We start from the raw sequence: 15,761 nt of genomic DNA, 5'->3' as shown, positions 1-15,761 counted from the left end.
AATAACACATTACTTATGTGGGAACACATTCAAAGGACATTGGATTGGATTTCTCATCTGATACTATGGAGGCCAGAAGGAAGTGGCTCATTATTCAAATATTGGATGAAAAGAACTGAAACAAAACAGAATCATGAATCTTATATCCAGCAAAGATATTCTTATAAAAAGGAGGGCAATAAAGACAGTCCCAAACAAAGGGAAAGTACAGTTAGTTGTTAGCAAGCCCACCTTTGAACAATGGCTTAAAGAAGGTATCTAACCATAAAGGTAATGATAATAAAAGCTTGGAACTTTAGAAGGAAAGTAGAAAATAGAATGAGTAAAAAGATGAGTAGTAATTAGAAGAAATACCAAGTCTGTCCTACCTCTCATTAATTTATAAATCATATTTGATGTTAGAAATAAAAATTATAACACTATCTCATGTGGAGGAAATAGAACAATTATATTTTAAAAGTATACAGGGTAAAAAATATGTAAAAATAAGATTTCACTTTAAGTAGAAAGAATCAATACTAGTAGACTTTTTATGTCTATTGTAATACTTAGTGAAATCACTAAGAAACTGCACAAAGATACATACTTTAAAACTGTATAAATAAGTCAAGGTGGAGTCCTAATAATGTTAAATAACCTGCAAGGAGCAAGAAAAGAGAAATAGAGAAAACAAACATAAAACAAATAACATGGAAAAACCTAAGCCCCAACATGTCAGTAATTACTGTAAATGCAAATGGTCTAAACATAAAAAAGACACTGGGAAAGTAGATTTTCAAGACAAAACAAAATGTATCCAACGATATATACTATTCATAAGAAATTTACCTAAATTTCAACAATATAAGTAAATTGAAAGTAGAATGGTAAAATATATACCATGTAAATGCTAATCCAAAAAGGAGGATGAATATATTATTATCAGATAAAATGGTCTTCAGAGCAAAGAAAACTACTAGAGACAAAGAGGGACAGTACATAACAATGAAAGGATCAATTCATCAGGAAGACAAGAACAAAGATGTTTTTGTGAAGCAAAAACCTGATAGAACTGAAAGGAGAAATAGAAAAATCTACAATTACAGTTGTAAACTTCAACGTCCTACTCTCAGCAATTTATGGAAATAGTAGACACAAAGTCAGCAAGGATATAGGAGACCGCTAAACATCATCAACCAGCCAGATCTAATCAATATTTATAGATCACTCCACTGTCAGTAGAATATGCTTTCAAGCATCCAAAGGAAATATACTGAGATAGACCTTATCCTGAGCCATAAAACAAATCTCAAAAAATTTAAAAAATCAAAATCATGCAGAGCATGTACTCAGATTACAATGGAATCAAACTAGAAATCAGTAATAGAGAAATAACAGGAACATCTCCAAATATTTGGAAACTATACAACACACTTCTAAGTAATACATGGGTCAAAGACAAGATGTTTGTCAAAAAAAAAAGTATATTGAACTATATATATATTCAAACTATATATATATTCAAAAATATATTGAATTAACATGAAAATAAAATTTGTGTGACATAGTTAAAGCAGTTCTTAGAAGGTTTATAATACTGAATGTGCACATTTGAAAAGGTGAAAGTCTCAAATAATCTAAGCTCCCACCTCAGGAACCTAGAAAAAAAGCAAAACAAGAAAAAAGAAGGAAATAATAGAGATTAGAAATAATGATATTGGAAAGAAAAATAAGGAAAAATCGGTGAAACAAACTGTTTCTTTGAAGAGATCAATGAAGTTCATAAACTTCTAGCAAAACTGACCAAAAAAGGCACAAATTATCATCATTTTATCAGGAATGCAACTGTAATATCTCTACACACACTATTTACAAGAGAAAATTATGCTGAGTAAGGCCAGTATCCAAAGCTTAATTACTATAGGATTACATTTTTATAATATTCTTGAAATGATGAAATGATAAAAATGGAAAAGAGAGTAGGGTTCCTAAAGTTATAAGAAAGACATGGAGCGGGAGGGAAGTAGATGTCCGTATAAAATGGAAAAATGCGTAATCCTTGTGGTGATAAAATGTTCAGTATCTTGAACTGCATCACTGTCAACATCTTGGCTATCATACTGTAGTTTTGTAGGATGTTACTACTGGGGGAGTAGAGTACGTGGGATTTCTCTGTATTATTTCTTACACTTACATATTTTTAAGGAAAAAATTTTTTGTCTTTCACTAAATTAAATGCCAGTCTTACAGTAAATGGTAAATATTTGATGATAATTGTAGTGTTAACAAAAGAATTTTTATAAAGTCACATATTTAGCAAAAATTACAAGTACTTAATAAATGTTAAATTGCTGTCAATAAAGCCATATAGTAAATTTGATAGCCAATCAAAGAACTTCAGATCTTTCAGAAAAGAAAACCTAATCCCACCCTGTCATATAATTCATGGGAAAAATAGGATTGAGAAATTATGAGTAACTGAATGTTCATATAGCTGGTTCATACCCAAGCTGGATAATAGGAACTATGCTAACTTTATTGTCTGTTATTTAAGAATTTAGGTCTTCTGAATTCCCCCTAGCTCTGTCAACTCATCACTGACTATAAACTAGAAGTGGGTCAAGTATTGAAATATACAAAGGAATTGAAGATGTCAATCTTAGAAATCTTATTACTTTTCTACTCTCTCCATATTCCTTTCAGTATACTGTAGTGACAAATCTTTTATTTCTTATTTCTTACTTAAAAGCATGGCCTCTTTTGTATAGAAAATGTCCTGGTTTCTTTTCATTGCATTTTCAGTCCAATTGAAAATTGACTGTAAGTCTCTACAGCTTCTAGGAAGTTTAAAGTGGGTAGTCTCCACGATTTAGTAGTGAGCAGTCCAGACAACATTTAAGGTCATTGTTTTAAGACTTTATCATACCGGTAATTTATGTCAGCCAAATTCCTGTGTATTTCAAGTGACTGAATTCATGAGAGACTTAAAAGAGAAATGCGCTTTTGTTATAAATTTCTTCACATTGAATAAAATTAATAGGTTAATGTAAAAGTTTGGTTGTGAAGGAATGTAGACACAAGAGAGGAATATAAAAAATATTATGTGAATATGTCAACCAAAAAGCATTACTTTGCATTTCTCTTAATAACTTCTGCATATTAATTTTAAGCTAATCAAGGTTACGTTACCTGATTTATATAAAAATTTTACCCTTCTCCCTGTGATTGGGTCATATGAGTCATGTCCCACTTATAATTGATGGTTTTAATTAAAAGTCTTATATGCATATAGCCTCATTACTTTTATATTTAAGGTCTGATTTTTTTCAGACACTGTTTTTAATAGTTTTCATGACTTGCTATAATTTATCTTTAAACTTAAAGTTGTCAATCCCATCACAGGCCTAGAAAGTTAGAAAACACCATTTCTGTTTCTATGTGGAAAACTCAAGTACAAAGAGCTATTCTGACTGTACCAGTGACAATTTCTAAAACTTTATGACTTTTTTTCAGATTACAGCGTCAAAGCCATGCTAAAGACAATGAAATCAAGAACCTTAAAGAGCAACTCTCCCTGAAAAGGTACAAACAGCTACGGCTCAGGTTGAGAGCCCCTTTCTGAGACTCTGTGTTTTGTTCAGCATGTTCTGGTGAGGGTAAGCATACAGTTTATCACCCGGACTGGGGCACTTCTGCGTATGAAATTGAGCAGTTGTTTTTTTTTAAACAATTTTTTTAAGATTTATTTAATTTTATAAGAACTGGGGTTACAGGCCAGAGGTGCGGGAGGGTGAGAGGATCCACCAGAGATAGAGTGGGGAACAGGCAGATCCACTGAAATACACTGCTGAGGGGAGCAACAGGCACATCAGGAGAGGTCTGCCTTGACATGTAGGTAGCTCCCTGGCCAGCCAGGAATCAAACCCACGCTGCAGAGGCTGTGGACACCTTCACAGCACTGCGCTCAACCCACTTCACCACCAAGGATGCCCCAGATTGAGCAGTTTTAATAATTAACTGGGACAACAGATAGGAACTGAAAGTGTCCTAGGCAAATTGGAAAGTATATTCACCTTAGCTCTGGCCCTAGAAAACTGCTGAGAAAGATTAAATCATCAAAGTGATGACCCCACAACAAACTGCAGGACTAGAGCGTATGCTTCCTTGTCTCTTAATCCCTAATCAATACTATGAGATGTCACTGTTTTGTGAAAGTGGCTAAATTTTATTCAGATTCACATATTTTTGTCTGTAAGTAATTTTTAAAATATCTTTTTTAAGATCTAATTCAGAGAGCATAAAATTCACTATTAAAGTATACAATTCTTTAGTTTTTAGTATGTTCACAGTCATCAAACCATCTATAGTCCGGCAATTTATCTTTTTGTTGGTGAGTTTTAAGAGTCTTAATGCTTGCTTATCAGAAACATAATAGGCAAACATTTTCTCCCATTGTGTGGATTGTCTTTTCACTTTCTGATGATCTCCTTTGAAGAACAAAAGTTCTTAAATTTTGATGAAATCTGTTTTCTCTTGATCTTATAAGAAAATTTTTACTAATTTTTCTTGGTTAATATTTTTCCCCAAATATTTTGATTGTTTTTCCTCTTGAAATACTTGCCTTAATAGTTTAATATATATTGTTTTTGTCAAGCTTCTCGTCAACGTTTGGGCAGTACTCAAGCATCCAGATACTTCAAATAATAAAACATTGAGGATAGCTTTTGTAAAGACCCTGTTACAATGTTATATTCTCAATTCATTATTTTCACAAAAGACATTATTTGTTTTGCATGTTTTAGAGTTCTAGGGGTCAAGTGTGGGAACCTGAAATAGGATAAGAGAAAGAGAAACCCCACAGGTAGCCATTTCCCATAATTTACATCAAATAATGTCGTTATCATCTTTCTCCCTCTCCCCCAATGATTTGTTTTTATTCTAAGGTATTGTATGTGGTCCCCAAGATAACCAATAAAATATTTTAATGTGGTAACTTAGCTCTATGACAATCCATTAAAAACTTTTCTGGTTTTTACTTTAATGTCTTCACTTGCTATTATGTTAATGTACTGTATACTTTTCCATGGAATCATCTACTCATTGGATAGGTTATATCGTTCTTCTTCCTGAATAAAGTGGAAAGTCTGTCCTTGCTGTAATTTACTGATTCTTTAATGATCATATATTTCAGATCTCAGTGGGAGATGGAGAAGCATAATCTGGAAAGCACAATTAAAACATACTTAAACAAATTGAATGCAGAAACTAGCAGAGCTTTAACAGCTGAGGTAAAGAAAAAACAAGAGAAAGAGAACTGGGATTGGGGAGGGAAGTTTTCAGGTATGCTAAAGAAATGAAAAAAAGGCTATCTTTTGAATATAGAAAGAAGACATCTTAGGACCAGCTGGAAAAACACAGTTCTAATTAATGGCTTCCCCGCCACTATTTCGCATTTTGTATGTAATTACTTCAATGTTGAGGATCTTATGTTGTTTCCCCCAAAATGACATATAGAAATCAGTTTGCTTAAGTTATATGTAGCAAGTACAGACATCTAGGGAAAAGTCTTATGAAACCAGAGTTCTAAAGAATAATATTTCACTGTTGCTATCATATCTCCTTTCTTTGATACTGCTTACAAAGATCTTTCAGAAAATGCATACACATCATACATTCCAATGTCAAGAACCAACTTGCCCTCTAGACCTCCAGAAAGTTACCCAGTTTCTTCTAAGTCAGCTTTAGAATTCTACAACTAGGGTCTATGAAAAGAAATATGGTTATATATGTTTACATAATTTTTATTATAGGTAACCTAACTTGATATACAGTAAGATTCAAACTTTTGAACATGCTGATATTAAAAGCATTACAAACCTTACTCCTTCTGTATGAATAAGCTCTATTCTTTAGCAGAGACTTAGGAATTAGGAGGTAAACAGTCAAGTAGTGATATCTGAACCCAAAATCCCTGGAAACTAATATGTTGGAGTGCTAGCTTTAACAACAACAAAAGTTCTGATTACTTTAAGAACTCAACTTTTGTATATTTTTTTTCTGCTTTTAGTAAGAAGGCTTCTTTCTACTTCCATTATTAATCTTAGAATCACAGTGCTGGATTATAAGAGTATCTTTTCAGTGAATTTGAGTGATTAGCAGGAAAAAAGAGGTTATGTTACCATGTAATAATAATGGTGCAGAAGGGATTCCTGCCATGGCAGAGACATTAGATCACCTCCAAAACCCAGTTGGACTATTTGATCCTATATGGTCTAATTACAGACAACCCCTGGGTTTTATGATGGTTGTACTTCCAAGTTTTTGCTCCTACAGTAGTATGACAGTATTATGCATTTGGAAGAAACTGTAGGGTGTTTTCTCTTAATGCTGGGCAGCAGCAGTGAGCTGCAACTTCAATCAGCATTTTCAGCTTTTGTTATTTTTCAACTTATGGGTTTGGAGAGATTTAACCCTGATGTAAATCAAGGAAGAGCAGTATTTTTTTATCCCTTTATCAATGAAAACAAAATAAATTTCTTTTGCGTATTCTCAAATTTTGCAGCATATTAGAATCACCCTGATAGCTTTTAAAAATTCCTAACCTGGGCCACACCTGGTATCAATTAAATTAGAATCTCTGAGATCAAGGCATTATATTTTAAGTTTCTGAGATAATTCCAATTATTTCCATGTTTGAAAACTAATGTTCCAGAATATTTACCAATCCAGTAACCATTGAATAAAAAAATAGAATTGATTTATCCAATTGTATGATATTAATAAACTACTAATAAAAAATTAGATCAAAAAGTGTTTATAATGTATCATGGAAGATCAAGAAACTCACGTGCTGCTTGGAGAGATTGAAAAATAGCTTAAAATTTACTTGAAATTATTGAAGAAAATTTTACAAGGACACCTCAACTTCTTTTCCTTTCTCTCAAAAATCTAGGTGTATTTCTTACAGTGTCGTAGAGATTTTGGTTTGCTGCATCTAGAACAGACTGAAAAGGAATGCCTCAGTCAGCTTGCGAGGGTGACTCACATGGCAGCAAGGTAACCTTCCCTGTCTTCCTTAATGTATCCTGACTGCAAGAGCTCCAAGGTTATGCATAATCCGTGATATGATTTACATAATGACATCAGAGTCTTTGGAGTGAAAGGCCCTTTTTTTTTTTTTAAATTTATTTTTTTTTTAGAGGCATGTTTTATTTATTTGATTGTTTGTTTTGTTTATACTTGCACTGGGTACAGTCAGAAGCGCGGGAGGGTGAGAGAATTCACCAGAGCCAGAGCGGGGAGCAGAGCAGGCAGAAGGACCAAAGTACACTGCTGAGGGGAGCAGCGGGCGGCAGGAGAGTTCTGCGCGCCATGTGGGACCCTCCTCTGGTGGCCGGGGAGCAGCCGGGGATCGAACTGGCGCCGCAGAGGCCGCGAGCAGCTTCGCAACCCCGCGCTCAACCGCTGCGCCACCGGGGAGGCCCAAAGGCCCTTATTTTTTAAATCTCAGAAATCATTTAGTTACTTTGATGTTTTCACTTTATTCCCTCTGCTGAAGCACTGCAAAGTCTAGGAGTGCAGAATGTATTTTTCCCTTCTGCAGTGAAATAGAACAAGTCTCAGACATGTATGAAGCTAGATATTTACAAAACACGGTAGATTCTAATTGGAAAACTTTTTTCGAATTGTTTTCTCTTTCTAGTGTTAAATTTTAAATACCTTTGGAGTATATTGAAGGAAAAATTAGTATTAACACTTAAAATCATGTTAAAAGCAATTTTCTGCTATACTATAAGTGATTTTCAAACATTGGGCAGGTTGCATGAGATCTATAAATTTATAGTCTTGGGGTAGACTTTCAAACTTAAATAATTATATTAGAATCTCTGGGACCAAGGCATTATTTTTTAATAATTATAATGATCATCATCGTTCTTTAATTCTAAAGAATCAGAATCTCTGATATTTAGCAAGATTCCCATTACATACTGATGTGCATTCAGTTTTGGGAAAGCACTTTTGTAAGAGATCAGTCTATCTTTGCTTATAAAGGAAAAGACGCTTTGTAAATGAGAACATTATCATGCCTAATTTTAAGAGATTTCAGTGATAACTTGTTTTTTACTCTTCTAAAGCTATTATGCTAGGTAATACTAGTGTAAGGATATTATAACTGATAGAAACCTTCTAAAAAGCCACATGAAATTTCATTTCTAGAGATAGCAGAGCCTAAACACCTCAAAGCTGTGCTTTCTTCATTTGGTGGGCATGTTTGACAGAGTTGCTATATTTGTGCGATTTATGCGCTGTATGGAAGCAATAATCTAATTCATTCTCACAAAAGAGGTACTTTTTTCTGATTTGCCCTCCCAAAGTGTTTTTTCCTGTAATTTGCAAAGGAGTCTGATAGGCCAATAGTGATCCTGTGATATAAGGGTTAATGTGAAGATAGTCCAAACCTTGCTTCCAAGATAAGTCAACATCTTTGAGATGTTCCTACATTGGCTGGCTAGGGCAAATTCCCCTTTTTGGCCTTCTCTGCCTTTCTACTTCAGTGGAGAGATACCTGTACAAGGATTTTACAATATCTCCTAAAAATTGTCAGGATAGAAAAAAACTTGGTGTTCTGGAGGCAGAAGTTGTATTTGCTCCTGAAAATGTTAATCTTATATACTCCTACTCTATTTTATTTTTAACAAGCCCTTCATTACAGCTTTGTGCCCATTTGACGTAATTGTTGGTGATGGAGATAATTTTGTTGTTTTTTTCTTACCATATCTACTAGAAAATATAATGGAAATTTTTAGAGATCTAAGTGGTATATAAAAAGAAATAACTTTCTCTTATGTCTCCTTTTCTACACCAGCAACTTAGAATCACTTCAATTAAAGGCTGCAGTGGACAGTTGGAATGCCATTGTGACAGATGTTAGAAACAAGATTGCATTCCTCAGGGTAAGTCATGAAGTATATTTAGAGTGACTTGAAAGTTGTAGGTATATATACTTAAAGAAAACATCTAACATTAAAAACTAGAACTAGGGCCTCCCTGGTGGCGCAGCAGTTGAGTGCTGGGTTGCAAAGCTGCCCGCAGTCTGCAGCGCCGATTCGATCCCCGGCTGCTCCCCGGCCACCAGAGGAGGGTCCCATATGGCGCACAGACCTCTCCTGCCGCCTGCTGCTCCCCTCAGCAGTGTAGTTCGGTCCTTCTGCCTACTCTGCTCCCCACTCTGGCTCTGGTGAATTCTCTCACCCTCCCGCGCTTCTGACTATACCCAGTGCTTATATAAATAAATAAATCTTTAAAAAAAAAAAAAACTAGAACTACTAGAGAAATTTAAGAACATTCATTCATTTATTGAATTGTATGCCTTTTTGAGGTTTGATATTGATTACTTCCATGTAGCTGGTTGTGGATAACATTCTAGACTTGTACAGGTGGTGTTTTAAGTCCTAAGTATAATAAATGATAAACTCAAAAATCATCTCACACCTAATTCCAAAGCTAACATTGCTCCAATCAGAAACAAATGGCTTGATGTGAGTAATTATATGTTATAGAAGTAAAAGGAAGATCAAATAGACCTGTATTAGTTTCAGTCTTAACTTTTTATGTAATTATTAACTATTAGTTTAATAGAATTGGGACAATGCTAAGGTAATCTAAAAAGGTAACCCACTGAATATTTATTCATTTGATTTTAGAATGTTTTTACTTATCTTAGAGTTGACATTTGTTGACTGTTTTGTGATTTCACAATATTGCCCATGAAACAATGACATGCAATTGTGAATAGCTGCATCAAGACAACTATTTAGTGTTTTTGTTAGTTGTCTTGACTGTTTCTCTCCTGGATCTCATCCTTAGTCTTTAGCAGTGCTTAGCATTTCTGTTAGGTTTATTCAAAGTTCCGACCTCAAAAGAGCTGCCCCATGTTCCGTATCCTTACTTTCTCTTACAAGCACATGTCCTCTGTGCAGGAGTCTTTTTATTTATTTATTTATTTTATGCATACAAGACCTGGGGTACAGGCCAGAGGTGTGGGGGATGAGAGGATTTACCAGAGATAGAGTGGGGATCAGAACAGGCAGACTGACTGAAATATAATGCTGAGGGGAGCAGTGGGCAAGACAGGAGAGGTCTGCTGTGCCATGTGGGTCACCTCCCTGGCCAGGGATCGAACTAATGCTGCAGTGGCTGTGGGTAGCTTCATAGTTCTGTGTCTTAACCCTTGTGCCACTAGGGAGGCCCCTGTGCAGGAGTCTTTAAGACAAATGTTTTGTTTCTTAAGACTTTCTTTTCCAGCTCTTGTAGGTTGCTTACAAAATAATAAGGTAAAGGAAATTGGAGACAATGGCAAACAATGTTGACAGCATATTGTTAAGCTTTAGTAACTGTAGTCTTTTTCTGGCAGAATCCAAGAGAATAAAACAAAGGTATATATGGAATTAAAGAAAATTAGTAGTATATTTTTTGAGTGAAGCAAAATGTAAATATTTAACATATTCCCTAAAATGAACATTTGCAAATAGTTTTAACTCTTTGTTACAAATACCTTTTCCCCATAGTTAATCAGCTAGTATGTTATTTTAAACCTTCTTAATTTTTTAGACTATGTTCACATTATAATAGTAGTTCCCATTAGGGGCTAAAAATTTTGGTAACACTGAAGAATTATCACAAAGAGCTGTGAATTACATGTCTCTGTATTGTAACAGTCAACAGATACTTCTAAAAATACAACTATGTACATTTAGGAATAGTGGTCCATAGAATTGTTTTTATGTCAAACATTTTTTAAATTCTGACCTACTGGGTCACAAATCACTATTCTGTGTTGTATTCTTCAAAACTACATCAAGAATTCCCATATGCTTTTTCTGTGAAGTTGATTTTGCTCTGAAATATTGCTTCTCTTCTACCAGACACAGTACAATGAACAAATTAACAAGGTGAAGCAAGGATTTGCCTTGAGTACCTTGCCTCCAATCCAACTTCCTCCACCACCACCCAATCCTGACATGCTGGTAAGAAATACGAAATTTTGAAAAAAATGTACATCTTTGTCTTGATAAAATGATAAGGATTGTGAAACATAAAATATGTTATGTTTAATATGTATTCAAAATAGCATAGGTACTTGTGCATATCATTTGAAAATATTCCTATTTATTCCTAAATAGTTCTAGTATATCATCTCCAGATGATACAATTCGTTGCCTGGCTCAGCTGAGATCAATACATAGGATCACACTGGATTTTAGGGATGCATGTGATATCTAAAGAGGTAATATATTCTCATTCATCCTATCAATCTCCCCTATACTCTGAGCCAACTTTAACACTGTCAGCATATTGTCATCCCCTATTTTCTCCCTACTGGAGTATTTTAAAATAAACCTGAGATATCCTATAATCGCATCCATTTGTGCTTTACCATATATTCCTGAGAAGATGAGAACTCTTATTATTTGATATAATCACAGTCTCTTACCTAAAAAAGTATAATTTTTAACATCTAATATCATTTAAAACTTACATTTTCCCAATTGCCTCCAATATGTATTTTCCTTACCTCAGTAGTATTTCTGGGTTGGTTATAATTACCTTTAAAAGCCCTCATTTTTAAAACAATACAAGTGAGGTTTATACTTTGCATTTGGCTAATTATTGTTCTCCTTTATGTTTGTAACAGTTACCATAACCCCCTTCCCTTTTATTCATGCATTTCTTTTGTCTAAAAAAAAAAAAAACAACTAGGTGTCATTTATCCACAGTCCAACATTGTTGATTTAACTTATTACATACTTGCAGTGTCATTATGTATGTTCTACTGTTTCCTATAAACTTATCATTAGATCTGGAAGGTTTAGAATCAGGTTCAATAGTTTTGGCAAGAGTACATATTTGTACAGAACGCACATGATGTCTCTCCGTTAGTGATGTTAAAAATTGAATGTCAACCTGATTATCCACTATAAAGTTCCCCATCAACCTTTCATGTGCAGGTTTTCAGGTCATTACTTAAGAGCTGTGTTAATGTTTATTTTTTTAATTCATCTAATAGTTGAACTACTGCTTTATGCTAGTGTTCTAACATATGGTAGATGCTCAGTAAATCTGTCCTCATTTGTAGTTCAACCAATGAGGTATCTATCCTATTGGTAGATGCTAAGAAGGGCTAGCTTTCCACAACCCCATGAAAAGTACAGTTACACTCAGAAACATATCTACAAGAAACTAGGGAGAGTTGTCTCGCAGGGCCACCCCATTTTACCTTTCTACTGTCCTCGGAATTGTCAGAATTCCATCAAGCAGTGTAAGATCCCTCAGTACAGAGTAACAAAAGTAGTATTTTCTGTAGACAACTTTGGTTTCTTAGTGAAATTTCTACTAAACATGGGCAGTATGCACTGAGGAGCTCCTTTTCATGGCCCTATATTACTACAGTTGCGAGGGAACCTTAAAGACCACCTAACCTGATCCTCTTATTTTACTGATTTGTAACCTTGGCATCCAGGGTTACTCAGCTAGTTGGAGAGAAAGTAGAACTAGAAGCCAATTATCTTCTGTCACTCAGTGTCCTTTAGTATATTTCACTGCCTTTTGCTTTTCCAAACATTCATATATTTAACTAATGTACTTTGTATCTAGATTTTAAATCACTGTTTCCCCTGAACATTGCTCTGTAAGTTTAGATCATTGCCTATTTAAGTAGATAAATAAGTAGGTTTTCGTCTTTTTATTTTACATTTTCTCTTTTAGATGCAGCAGTTCTTGGGACGACCCCTTGTGAAAGAATCCTTCTATAGACCCATACTCACTGTTCCTCAAATGTCTGCTGTTTGCCCTGGAGTCATCTCTGCAACTGGGCAACCTAGAGCTCCCCTGGTACAGAACACTTTTCGGTGGAATAGACGTTAACTAGTTATCACCACAGTACACTTCTGAAATAAATATTTTCTCTTTGTTCCTTTATTTGATAAGTGATGGTCATGGTGACGATGGTGGTGATAATGAATAGTTCCATTGAAGCTCTGTGTTAATGGTGCTTATTATTATTTAATTAACTGATACTAGTTGTGTTTTGTGATATAAAAATCAATTTGTTTTCCATAGAGAATCCTTACAATTACAGTTTTGCTCCTATAACAAGCAACAATGCAAAATGGATTGAGATTTTAAATAGTTAATTTGTATTTAGCATGGCTTTTGGGTAGACAGAAAAGCAAAAGGGCCAAGTTACAACGAACTAAATTATGCCAAAGTCAAAGAAAAATTTGATTCACACATACATAAATATGCATGTGTAGTAGGACAGTGTTTCAATTTTATCTAAAAAAAACCAATATCACCTTCGACCACATACTGGAAAATACAACTCTTCCTACTTCAAATAGCCAGAAAACCTTATCCAAACCTGAATAAGCAATAGAGGAATTTTAAATAACTAGAATTATTAGATGTAATATTGACAAAACTTTTTATTAAAACAAAAATCTCCCAGAAGGGTGACATTAAATATATCTAATGAAAAAAATCTCTAATCTTGACTGTTCCACAAGTAGATATTAGTCAATTGTTTCTTTTGTTTGTGTAACTATATATTATAAATAAATGGACTCTGCTTATTTTTGTAAAAGGTTGCCTCTGCAAACAAATATAGTGGATATATGTTAACTAAGCACCACATGTTTTATCACCATGTTGCTTGCATGGTTTACTCCCACGCCATTCTGTAAGCAGCTATGATAAAGTTTTATTGAAAACAGTAAAGCCCTTAGCCTTCTAAAATTACTTTCTGATTCCTCAGGGAAAACTTGATACTGAGGCAAACCCAGATTTCCAGGCAATATTTTGCTCCTTCTCTGACTTACTAGTTTGCATAAATTATTCCAATGGTTAAAAGTTAATTTTTCATGAATATAACCTTATATTTGAAAATAACCCTCAGAGCCATAGGAAAAAGTTGCCATATTTTTAATTATCATAAGTAATTGATTAGAACTCCAAAAATATTCACTTACCATTAAATAAAATCTTAATGGTTCTAAGAAGGAGCTACCATAAAATATGGAAGAAACTTTGATGGTTTCATGCCTCTGAGGTATCACTACAATTTTGTAATAGTGCTGAACAGACATTATAGTAGTATGGTCATCTTTATTTAGCTCTTTGAAAATTCAAGTTAACTTTTTCTAATTGTAAAAATAGTGTATGTTAATCATAAAAATGTGAATAATATAGAAATATACAAAGTATATAATAGACATCAACCAAGAATAAAGCCAAATTATCCTGCAGTTGAATCCTATAAAATCACTGCTTACAGACTGTTTAATTTACAGGCCTTTTTCTATGCATACACATTTAAAAACTTAATATAAAATGACCATGTACCATAAATACTGTGCCACAATCTTTTTTTTTTTAATGATTCATAGTCTATGGACATCACTTATGCTCAGACATACAGATCTATCTTTAAGGACTTAATTAGATAATGCGATGACTTTTTACATATTTGCAATTACTGAGAGCAACATGTCCCATTTTTAAAATAAACATAATTATAAAAATTAGAAATATCGTTGTGCTAGTTAAGAAAAACTCTTCAAAGGGAACATGTATGTCAGTATTCTTCATTCCTCCCACTTCCTGAAGTATGGAAATGTCACGCTGCATTGAATGTTACTTCCTAAAGATTGAAGCTGATGGGCTGTAACTCTCTGCTCCTCACAGGTGACTGGTATAGCCTGGACTGTCCCAGCCCCTGTAGGAGAGGCTGTTCCTCCCAGTGCAGGTCTGGGAAGTGAACCCACAATGAATTGGGAGAAGATTATAGACAAGCTGAAAACTGCCTTTCCACAACAGACCAGGTACCTTAGTTTTTGTTTTTTTGTTTTTTTTTTTAATTTTATTTTTATATTCCCCCATACAATTGCAAACGCCCCATTCTGACCCCAATCCTTCCCCTCCCACCCCCCACCCCCCAAAAAGTGTCTCTGGTTCATAGTTTTTTGTTGATTTTGATTTTCACTTTCTTATATTCATTTTCCTGGTCCCTTATTTAAGTTTTCTAGATTCCTGCTATGAGTTTTTATTTAGTGGTGCGTACAAGTCATATGCTATAGTGCATAATTTCAGCACTGAAACATTGCAGATAAGTATAACATATACACACAAATACAGGTATTTCCTTAGCAAGGAAATTTTTCAAGAAGGGGTAGTATTTAATATAACTCTAACCTAAACCTCTTCATTAAAATTATTAGTCTTAATTCATGGGAGAACAAATCAAATTTTTAAATTTAGATTTGCTCATTTGCTGAAAGTACAGCTAGTTCTAAACCTATCCAATTATCATACTACCAGCTGCAATGATTACCTTAAAACTCACTTTGGAAATAGGTTGATTGTATAAGCCCAAATATCATCAGGTTTTACTTTTCTATTTCCTTAATTTATTTAGGGTCTTTCTAGTTTCTTCATTATGGAGCATAGTGAAATGCCGATTTTACTGTGCTTTTTAAAATTCTGACGTTAGCATTTAATACTTCTCCAGAAATGAAGTTTATCTTTACCCTTATATCCAAGGAAATAATTCTAGTGTTCACCAGTATTTTCAAGATGAACATTTTGAAGATGAACACTTTTATCTATGGTGTACATACTGTTAAACTCTAGGATTAGCTTATTTTAGAAATAGAACTATAATACAGTTGTAATAAGAATATGTATAAAATGAGTATGTATAATGAATAAAATGAACAAATGAATAT

General features: G+C 34.0%; 1 protein-coding gene across 11 annotated transcripts in view; it reads left to right on the top strand.

The window, feature by feature from the left end:
- DZIP3 (DAZ interacting zinc finger protein 3) overlaps window positions 1-15,761 on the top strand; it is a 110,513-nt gene that overhangs the window by 56,783 nt on the left and 37,969 nt on the right. For 10 of the 11 annotated variants that reach the window (XR_008553877.1, XM_054700616.1, XM_054700614.1 and 7 more), the window contains 7 exons: window positions 3,493-3,561; window positions 5,171-5,267; window positions 6,932-7,035; window positions 8,846-8,933; window positions 10,905-11,006; window positions 12,745-12,870; window positions 14,722-14,858. Coding sequence is in view for 10 of the 11 variants with exons in the window: in XM_054700616.1 (XP_054556591.1) it covers window positions 3,493-3,561; window positions 5,171-5,267; window positions 6,932-7,035; window positions 8,846-8,933; window positions 10,905-11,006; window positions 12,745-12,870; window positions 14,722-14,858 (723 nt within the window). In the remaining variant the exon portion in view is untranslated. Of the gene's footprint in view, window positions 1-3,492; window positions 3,562-5,170; window positions 5,268-6,931; window positions 7,036-8,845; window positions 8,934-10,904; window positions 11,007-11,162; window positions 11,231-12,744; window positions 12,871-14,721; window positions 14,859-15,761 lie in introns of those variants that run through there. The other variant, XM_054700620.1, reaches the window with a different exon arrangement.

Source organism: Talpa occidentalis, unplaced genomic scaffold, assembly GCF_014898055.3.
Source record: "Talpa occidentalis isolate TD23 unplaced genomic scaffold, MPIMG_talOcc4v2.1 talOcc4.4, whole genome shotgun sequence".
Taxonomy (NCBI): domain Eukaryota; kingdom Metazoa; phylum Chordata; class Mammalia; order Eulipotyphla; family Talpidae; genus Talpa; species Talpa occidentalis.
This window is presented reverse-complemented; position numbering and strand designations above follow the sequence as displayed.